The sequence below is a fragment of the Mustela lutreola genome, chromosome 2 (genome assembly GCF_030435805.1).
Source record: "Mustela lutreola isolate mMusLut2 chromosome 2, mMusLut2.pri, whole genome shotgun sequence".
NCBI lineage: Eukaryota > Metazoa > Chordata > Mammalia > Carnivora > Mustelidae > Mustela > Mustela lutreola.
In genome coordinates, this window is record NC_081291.1 from 20,195,299 (window position 1) to 20,205,133 (window position 9,835).

At 58.1% G+C, this 9,835-nt stretch overlaps 1 protein-coding gene across 3 annotated transcripts; it reads right to left on the reverse strand.

Moving 5' to 3' along the window:
- Positions 1 to 270: 270 nt before the first annotated feature.
- On the reverse strand, positions 271 to 8,723 carry C2H3orf18 (chromosome 2 C3orf18 homolog). 3 transcript variants are annotated; one of them, XM_059161010.1, is made up of 6 exons: positions 8,259 to 8,723; positions 7,005 to 7,126; positions 6,295 to 6,682; positions 3,412 to 3,437; positions 2,699 to 2,846; positions 271 to 1,455 (listed from the first exon to the last, which is right to left on the reverse strand). In XM_059161010.1, exons 3-6 carry the CDS (start codon positions 6,526 to 6,528, stop codon positions 1,375 to 1,377), a joined length of 489 nt encoding a protein of 162 aa, XP_059016993.1. In that variant the 5' UTR covers positions 6,529 to 6,682; positions 7,005 to 7,126; positions 8,259 to 8,723; the 3' UTR covers positions 271 to 1,374. The 3 variants fall into 3 exon arrangements, with proteins under 3 accessions (XP_059016993.1, XP_059016994.1, XP_059016995.1); XM_059161011.1 differs by lacking the exon at positions 7,005 to 7,126 and having other exon boundaries at positions 8,259 to 8,722; XM_059161012.1 differs by lacking the exons at positions 7,005 to 7,126; positions 8,259 to 8,723 and adding an exon at positions 8,152 to 8,223.
- Positions 8,724 to 9,835: the final 1,112 nt, after the last annotated feature.

Genomic DNA, 9,835 nt, shown 5'->3' on the forward strand with positions numbered 1-9,835 from the left:
ACATCCCAAATCTTCCCTGCACGGGTCTCCTTGGCCCTCCCCTCCTGACATGTGGTATTTGCCCAACAGAAGGTCTGTGCTGCTTCCCCCATGTGCCCTTCCAATCAGTGGGGACAGTGGTGATGGCGAAGCTGGGCACCGGGGTAGGGGGGTGGGCATGCTTTTCTGCATGCTCGTGTGTGCGTGCGTGCCCAGTGGAGAAGATCGCCCAGCTTCTGGGGTCTGGCTTGGTCCCATGCCTTGCCTAGATGCCCCAAACTGGTTGAAGAATTCCTGAGGGGTGTTGGGCGGGTGGGCTGTGCTATCAAAAACTAAGAAAACTGTTCTCTGTGGGGCTATGCCCACCCTGTTTCAGGCAGTCAGAATGTTCCCAGATAGCCCACAGCCTGGAACCACTGCCCTCAGTCCAGTAGCCTCTCCCACAACGTTAGATCCCCAATATACACCAGGACAGGTAACCATTTTCAGAAGCAGGTTACCTGGCTTGTAGAGCCCAGTGAAGAGATGCGGGGGGGGGGGGGGGGGGCGCAGCACGACCTTCACTTTGGCTTCCCTCTCCTTTCAGTCCCTGAATGCGGAAGGCAGAGAGTGGCCTATCCTGTGCTCCCGCACAAAGAAAGGGGTGGGGTGGACTTGGATGGTGGAGCCAATACAGAGGGTCTCCCTCCTACCCTGTGCAGGACAGACATATGCCTGCGTGTGAACACATTTCTGGACCCTCTCAGGGCCCTCTACACCTACTCCTCGGCCTCTCTCCCCCTTTCCCAGCCAATAGCTGCCTGCCAGGGAGGATGGCTGGGAGGCCTCCTGAACGTCCAAAATAAAGATGGGTTGGGTAGGAGCAGTCTTCTTCCCAGTGCCCTTGCCCACCAGGCAGTTCTGGTTCATCCCTGGGCTTCTCCCCGGGTGTCACCACACCCTGTCCCCAAGACCTGGTTGATTGCCCCTCCCTATTCCAGAGGACGCTGCGGATTCCAAAGACAGGTCTCTCCCTGACAAAGGGGAACCCCTCCCCACTCTCCTCCACCTCCCCTCCTATCCCATGTCCCCACATCCTCCACCTTAGAGGAGCAGACCATGGGGTGAGGGGTCTGGGCAGGACACAAGCAAGCCAGCAGTGACTCTCAACCTTCCTGACAGGAGGAGGGCTGTCCCCTATGCCAGGGCCCTCAGATCAGGAGACCTCAGTAGCCAGATGTCCAGCCTAGCCAGGGCCCTCTCTAGAGCCTGGAGAGCCAGCAGTTGGGTCCTTGGAACAGCTGGGCCTCAGCAGAGCAGGTCCTGAGAGTGGGTCTTAACAATCATGGAGCAGGCAGCTCGAGGGGCACGATGGCAGATATCTTCATCAGAGATCCAGGCCGGTCCTCGGGCCGCTCACGCATGGATGGCATTGGCTACGTCAGTGAACACCAGCCGGCTGGGCCTCTGCAGTGGGCCCTGAGAGGGGAGCGTGGTCTGCAGAGAGACAGTCAAGGGCATTAAGGACCTCAACCAAGGCCATGTACTCTCTGGTCTGGTTACTTCTACCCTTGCTTCATGGTTTGCTTGTTTGTGCTTGGCACAACTATGCCTTCTGCTTGGAATGCTCTCCTTGTAAGTTCAGCGTGGAAATACCATCTGGCTCAGATGACTCCTCCCCCCCGCCCCAGCCATCACCAGCTTGCCAGCAGGCACTTACTCTGTGAGCCTAGAGGCTGGATGAATTATGCATGCACTCCTCTCTCCCAGCAGAAGGGGGCTCACCTCCTCACCCCTCCCAGCCCTAGCACCCTGGCTGGCCCAAGGGAGGCGCCCAGGAAACAACTGTCAAATTGTCAGTTGTCCCACGGGCTGGGTGGACCAAGGTTTTCAGCCTGATATCTCAAATACCCCAAATGGGGAATGTGTCCCAATCAGTGGCCATAGAACTGGCAGCAAAACCAGGGGTTCTCTGGAGCCCCAGTGTGGACTCTTCTTGAATCCATTCCCCTTGTTCTGCCTCTGACAGGGCCAGATGCCCCCACAAAGCTGTGGGGTCAAGGCAAGGAGAAATGCAAAGGGGTTTCATGGGTCAAGGAGAGGCCAGGCCTCCTCACGGTGCCCTCGGGGATTTGGGGGGTACTGGTAGCAATCAGCCAGTGGCTCTGGCTGGGTGATCATGCAAGTACCCAACCCTTTGGATGTTAAGAGGCAAGTCTGGCTGGGGTCGCCATCTGCCTGGGGTCTGCCTGTTACTAGGACCCCCTAGTCTACTCAGAGGCCCCTGTTCCAGAATCTGACCCCCACAACCCACTCAGGAAACACAGCCCCTCAGTGGGGCAAAGGCACCAGGCTCTTAGCCCACAGCAATCTCTCTCATCAGTCCTCTCCTGCTTTCCTAGCCCAGACATGGGGGCACACAGGGCAAGAACTGGGATTTTCATTTGTGGATAAGAAAGCAGGGGCTCAGAGAGGCCAAGGGGGCTACCAAGGTCACTAGGCTGGCAGGGGCAGAACTGGGCTGGCTCCCAGGGCTGCCCTGGCCTTGTGCAGTCAGGATATGGGTGGCCATGGAGAAATCCTACCAGTTTCTAAACAAACTTGACAAAACCCATATACCGGCTAGCTGCCACCTGACCACATGGCAGGTGCTGGAAAGCTGCATGAGGAGGGAGGGAGAGTGGGGGTGGCAGAGTCACACGCAGCCAGCAGGCTGGCCGGGGGAGCCTGGAGTGCCCACCTTGCCCTGTGCGGCTTGCGCAGAGGCAGCGGCCTGCACGGAGGCAGCGTCCCGCCCGTGCTCCAGCAGCTCCTGCTCCAGTTCATCCTGTTCTTCCGTGGGGTCGAAGTTGTACATGGGCATGAGCTGGTGGCGGAGCTTCTCCAGCCTGTGGGTGGGGGCAGAGGCTGCTGGGGGCACGAAAGGCCCTTCCCCTCCTGCCAGCCCTCTAGGCCCTGCTTGCTGAGCGGCTAAGCCTGAGCACACAGCTACATCGGGGGCGGGGTGGGGAGGGTGGTGTTCAGATTTCCCCTGGGATTAAACGAAAGGCCATTTTTTGCATTTTTGGAACTTAGATACCATCCAAGTTCATCCAAGATGGTGGATACCATCTCCACCCCTCAGATGGATGGTTATTCACTCCTGGGACCAGATGGGGCCATGGCCCAGAGAGACGTCACCTGTGGGGTCCATGGGGACTACCTAGGCCAGGCCCTTGTGTAAGCTATAGCCTCTTGGCACTGGGCAGGGCAGGGGAGTCAGTGACCTGGAGCTGGGGGCAGTGGGGCGTGGGTGACTTGGTGTTCCCAGAGGCCAAGTCATCATCCTCAGCCTTCAGTGGGCAGGAAAGGATCCAGCTCCTGGACAAGGGAGAGGGGCCCTGATGGTGGTGGGGCTCTCTTTTCCCACTCCCCACCCCGGGGTCCAGCCCCACATGGCAACTGGGGAGTTACCTCTTCTTCTTCCTGATGTACAAAACCTGCAAGAGAAGGAGCAGTGTCAGGTGGCCGGGCAAGGAGCCCCTGATTAACCGGCAGTTACTTGGGACAAGGGACAAGCTGAGGCCGATGAACAGGAGAACCATGGGTCTCCAAGTCCTCCAAGTGTTTCCCTCCCAGAGACACACACATCCTGCATTTGCTCCTCCTTTTGATGCGTGTCAGATGCCCCCAGTGCCTGGGCTATGAAGTGGGGAGTAGGCTCGCGCTCTCTCTGCCACTACAGACCACAGCTCCAGCCACTCAGGACCTGCTCTGGACTCTTCAAGGGGGAGGGGAAGAGTTTAGCAACCCCCCTTCCTCTCAATCCCCCCCGCCCCAGGCCCAGAGCCATGTATGGGGAAAGAGAACAGGGGACAGGTAGTGGCTAGACTCTGCAGGGCAGTGCTCAAGGCAAGACTCTGGGCTGGGCTTTTGGGGTTTCTATGGGAGGCTGATAGCCTTTAGTGGATGGGGTGGGGAGGAGAGCTCGAGTCCCCTGGACAGAAGCCCAGACTAAATGCCAGAACCCGATGCTGGAGGAAGGTAGGAAGGCCCCTGAGTCTTAACCCCCATTGGAAAGATTTAAAGATAAAGGCCTAGGCAGCCTGAGGAAACACAAGATCCAAGAGCTCCAGGATGGAGCAGGACAGCCCTGTAATAAGCGCTGAGAGGGAGGAAGAAGGGGCCGACCACCAGGGCAGGGGCACCAGGGACTCTGCCATCATCTGGCTGTTGCTTAAACTGGTCATCTCTGACCAACAGCAGCATGACCACTTCTGCCTGGGGGAGAGCTGTGTCCCTAGACTCTGTCCCTAACCTTCTGTGGCTCTTACACCCTTTATGCCTCATTCACAGCTTGAAGCTGGTTTGGTTTCCAGCTTGGCCCAGAGTTCCTCCTGCTGCTTGTTTCCTGGGAAACCCCAAAGGCCCGAAAAGAACCCAAAGAATCCCTTGCTCTCCATCCCCTCCAGGAGGTCACATGTGGAGGACACCCTTGCTGTCCTGTGGGCAAGATGCTGGAGGAGTTCTGGGTCTCAGACCCCAGGCCCTACCTGCCCTGAACTAGTGGCTCTAGCCCCAGCACCTGGACTCCTTCTACTTCCTCTGCTCTGGCCCGGCCCCAAGCCCTCCTCCCAGCCCTGTGGTCCTGTCCTACAGAGGGGTCTTCACAAGAGGCCAGAGCCTTTATCCAATCTCCAGCCTTGCCCCTGCTGCTTCCTCTGTCCCAGCTACCAACATCACCCTCCCACATACCTTCCTTTCCAGGCCTCTCCATCTAGCTGCAGTCCTAACTCCACCAGGAAGCCCACCCATACCACTCAGTCTATATGAGGCACACAGCCTGGCACTGATTTGCTCCTCCTGGTACCCAGCCTGGCCCTGCTGGCAGCTGGCACAGCGGGAGATGGGGCAGCCCTCAGGGAGCACCTCTGGACCTGTCCCCTAATGCCCAGGAGCTGTTTCCTGCCCTCCACTGCCTTTGCCCCATAACATTCCTACTTCTCTGGTTTGGCTAAGAAGACCCTCCACCCTGGCCCTCTGAATGTTCCTCCAAAAGGAAGCATCAGGGAGGCCCCCCAAGTTCCTGGGACACAATCTTTGGCCTAGAGTTCCAAGGGCAGATTCCAGATCTCTCTTTTTCCCCGAGGTGAGGCTGTTTCAGTTTGCTTCACTGCCACATGAATGTTGAAGGGAAGCACTGGCACTCCGCCTCGCTCGCACTGTGTGCTGCATCCTGGCCTGCTTGCTGGCCATCCCTTGTTCCCTGGCAGTGATCCGGAGCCCACAGGGCCCATATGGCAACCTTGGTTGAAAAGCAGCTCCAGCCAGATCACGGATGGACCGGATGGTCCTATTTGCCAGAGCAATGCAGTCCTGAGCCTAAGGCCGGCCATCAGAGCGGTGGCTGGGATGCCACCATTGTCAGGCTCCCGGGGGAGCTCAGGTGCACCTTCCCCCCTCCTGGTCTTAGCCAGCACCATCTCCACCAGTCCCTCAGTGACATTCTGAGTGTCCGTGTGGCAGATTAGAGGCAGGGCCCATATCTGTGGGGACAGACACCAGATCTGGAAACATCATATCCCCTATCAGGGAACACCTTCAGTCTTCAGCCCAGTCCACCTCCGTCCTGATGTCTGCACCAGTCTGTCCCTGTGGTACTGGGGCCAGGCCTCCACTTCGGGGTCTCAGCTCTAATGTTGCCTCTTCAGTCTGTCCCTGACCACCCAGTCCAGAGAGTCCTCCTGCCCAATCCCCCAACTCAGTCCCCCTGGGTTTCCCTTGGCATCACTGGTTTTATCTGTCTCTTAGTCCCATAAGAACCACCCGGCAGGCCTTGGTCTCCCTAGTCCCTGGGGACCTGAAGGCTCGGACCAGGGCAGGGGCCTAGGAAATACCTGCCAAGTGAATGAAGGCCACCAGCAGCCTGCCTTGCCTACCCACACCTTGGTTGTGATCTGTTCCCATCGCCTTTAGGCCTCTACTCCTATTCACCCCTCCCCCCAACTTGCCTCACTGTCCTGCTTGTTGCTCACAGACCCTCCTGCCTGCCTCCAGACTTTTGCCTATCAGGACCCTCCACCTGGAACACCCTCCTCCCCAAGTCCTCCGTGGTCCTCACAGCCCAGCTCAAGATGTCAGGCATCCTCAGAACCCTCTCTGGCTTTTCCAGCTAGAGGCAGCCCCTGTGGTCTCTGGGCCCCCAGACACATCTCTGAAAGAGAGGGAGACTGTGGTATCATTAACAGACAGTAATCTTCTGATTAGAGTCCCTAAAATCAGAACACTGACACCCCTATCCCCCGCCCTCCTCCAAATGACAGCCACCTAGGTCAGCCCTAGCCTCCTAGCTCTTACCACGGCCACAGCCAGGCCAATCACTGTGATGATTCCAAAGGACAGAAGCATTGTGCCCACACCAGCTGTGCCCGCAGCCACATCCGGGATTCTGGTGTCATTAAAGCTGGTGGCTTCTGTACTGAGAGTGGTGGTCTCGGAGGCTGGCCCCTCTGTGGCAGGCTCCAGGTCAGGCTCCGAGGTGGGTGGGCGGCTGCTGAGCCAGCCCCCGGCAGGTGGGATCCTGGAGTCCATGCCGATGCTGAGAGGGCCCTGGCTGAGAGGTTGCCTGTGGTCACTCGGCCTGGAAACTTGCTCCTGACATCAGCAGTGTCCCAGCCCGTGGCCCCTGCTATACTTTCTGGTTGCCACCTCCAGGGAGAAAGGGAGCTCCCTGGTGCCCTGGGTGCTGGAAGAGAAGGAATGAAAATGTGAGGCTTGGGACACAAATCAGTGGTGACATCAAGTACCTGAAGGTACTGAGGAAATAAAAGTTTGAGGGCAAGGGCAAGTTCAGGGGACATTAGGACATATGCTTTACTGAAGTTCAGTTCCCATGAGAAAATGTCCCTTCTTTGAGGGTATAATAATTATAGTGATCATACTTGGAAGATATGAAAGGTAGTTGGGAAGTTTGAAAGAAAAAGTCTCTCCCCTGCATAATACCCGCCCTTACACCCCTACTCCCTGCATTTCCCACCTCCTCATCCCCTGCCCCCCATAACCCTCACCTCCTGCTTGAAGGACAAAAAAATATTGCAGCTCTTTCCTTTCCTGGAGGGATACACTTGCCCAAGAGTCAGATGACCCTTGGCACGTCACTCCACCTCTCTGGATCTCAGTTCTTCTGAGTCTAAGATCAAGATTAAAAACAAACAAAAAAACAAAAAAATACCCCCCCCCTTCACAGCCTCACAGAGTCATAAAGTCACTGAAATGTCAGAATGAACTAGTTCTTAGAAAAGACTTAGCTCAGTGTAACCCCTACCCACAGTAAGCACCCAGTATATCGACTTTCCCCCCAGCCAAACCACTTGGGAAAGGGGGAGCCAGAGGAGCCCCTCGACCTAGCCCACTGTGTGATCCAGGCTGTGCTTGCAGTGGGTGCGGGGGCGGGGGGTGGATGACAGGTGTAGAGAGATCAGAAGGCAGAAAGGGGAGAGAGCCCAATGTCAGGCCCAGGGCTTCTCTGCAGGCTCTTAGGCCACTGGACCCCCACAGGAGAGCTTGGGGCTGGCAGGGACAAGGAAAAACAAGGTAAACAGGAAGCATATACCCAGATGCAGTGATGGGGCTCCCATTCTGAGTTGCTTCTCCTCTCCTCCCTCCTCCCTTGGGAACCGAGAGTGAGAGATGCGCCCAGACCAGGGTGTGGCTTACCCCTTCCCAGGCCAGAGGCCCTGAGTAAGGCAAGGTGGGAAGGGGTCCCAGCGACACTGCAGAAGACCGGGCCTAGGGAGAGGGGGGTACATGACTCATGGCTGTATGCATACATCCCTGTGCTAGCCAATAGATGTTATGTGGGGTGTTTCCCCGTGCAGGTGCATGGGTGTGTGTGAGGCGTGTACACACTGATGGCTCCTTAGGAAGGGGCAAGGTTGGCAGAGGGATATGGGGGCTCATCCTTCTCTGCCCTCTCTCTCCCCAGCTAGGCTGAACGCGTCAGCAGTCCCAGGTTCTTCCGTGGCTCTGCCTCTGACCCCAGACATGACCTTGGACCAGACCCTTAACTCTTGCGCTGGGCCCTGTTTACTCCTCGGTCCAAAGCAGAGAAAAGGCCCTGCTCATCAGGGCCTGGGTCTGCCAGAGGGTCCAAAGGGCAAGAGAAGGAAACGGGTGAGATGGGTTGGCACCGCGACCTCTGGAGAACCCGCATACCGTTCTCTGCCAGGTTCCTCAGTCCTCCCTGCTCCAGCCCCCATCCCCGCCTCTGCGACTCGGTGATTCCTCCATTCTCGCTCAGAAGCTGCGACCTCAGCACTTACTTAATCCTCTCTGGGGCGCCGAGCTCAGCCGGAGAGGCTAGGGGTGGTGGCGATCGGCAGGAGGCCAAGGCGTGGGGCAGCGGGTCCGACCCCAGGTCCGCCCTCCCGAGGGCGCCCGGAGCCGCAGGCTGGGCCCGCTACAGCTTACCGCCTGCAGCCGCGAGCGCCGGCTCAGGCAGCGGTGGCCGGGACAGGCAGGGCCTGGACCCACCGCGGGGGTGGGGCGGAGGCAAGTAGCCCCGCGGGTCCCCCACGCTCCAGTGCCTCGCCTCCCTGCCCGCTCCCCGCGCCCCCGGCTTCGGATTGGCTGTCAGGCCCACAGCCTGCCCAGCACTGGCCCGCTCGCCTGTCGCTGGATCTGGCTCCGCCCCCAGCAGGAGCCGGACACAGGGTCTCGGTTCTTGGAGACCACCCTTCTACCCGTGGCCTACGCCGGAGTCGGGTAGAGAGCCGTGGGTGGCCAAGCCCTTCCTGCACCAGAACTCCAGCGGAGCTCCACCTCCGCGGAGATAGATTCATTCTCCCAAAATGCAGGCGGACGCTGGAAGCTCCAGGAGAGCACTGGACTGGGAGTCTTTGGACTTGCGTTGAACTCTGGCTCGCCCCTTTACTGCTTTGTGACCTAGAGCGAGATGTTCCTCTCCCTGGGCTCGGCTTCCTGTTCAGATGGGCTCTACTGAGAGGGCTCTTGGTGAACTACACCCACCCTGGGCTTGAAATGGGGTAGCTCAGTCCAGAGAAGTTGGGAGCTGTTGGTATTATTATTGGAAAGCTATTATTATTGGGCAGCCTGACACAGGCCAAGACTACATATACCCATGCCTCCGGCTACGGCATGATCATCTCAGGGGATACCTTCAGATACCTTCTAATCCTAGGGTTTTCAAAGGAATTTACAGGGATCACCCCAGAAGCTTTGGTTACAAACGCAGATCCCCCGCGGCTCCCCCGGTATGGGACCGAGTCTGGGACTGAGTCCGGGAAACTGCATAGCTAATTATTAGTTAAGAGTAGATTCCGGTGAGGGAGGGCATCAGCAGGCCACACTTTGTGGGACACGGCTATGAATTTTGTACGAGGAGCAACTGAGGCCCACAGAGTGATCTGGCAACAGTTAGAATTCGAACCCAATTCTCCTGTGTCCAGTTTCGAGCCCCCTGCTCTAAACCCTAAAACCCGGAAGCAAAGGGGTCAAGAGCAGCCCTGGGGTCCGGTGACTACCTGGCCCCCATCGCGGCTCGGGCCACTTCCTCGGTCAAGTCCTGGACACCGGGTGCCGCCCCCAAATTGCTACCCGCAGCAACACTGGAATCCTTCCACGTGCTGCTTGGCGGGCCCAGAGGCTACGCTAGACCACGCCCCTGGATCTTGCGCCCCAATTCTCAACCCCGGAGCCGGCTGGTGACACGCCCCCGCTCAGACTGACAACACACCGCTGCGGCCGGGCACCCAAAAGCTAGCTCCGAGTTGTCGTCGCGAGCTGGAGCCATGTCCCTTCCGTGACCTTCAGGAAGAATCGAGGGTCCTGGCTCCCAGGGAACAACCTCCTATATACATCCATGCACTCTCCCGCGCGT

Excerpts from the sequence above, each read along its gene's own strand:
- C2H3orf18 (XM_059161010.1), bottom strand. The coding sequence starts at position 6,528 with ATGGACTCCAGGATCCCACCTGCCGGGGGCTGGCTCAGCAGCCGCCCA. Across the intron at positions 2,847-3,411 it reads TACATCAGGAAGAAGAAGAG|GCTGGAGAAGCTCCGCCACC; the intron begins GTAACTCCCCAG and ends CCCCACCCACAG. Across the intron at positions 1,456-2,698 it reads CGCAAGCCGCACAGGGCAAG|ACCACGCTCCCCTCTCAGGG; the intron begins GTGGGCACTCCA and ends GTCTCTCTGCAG.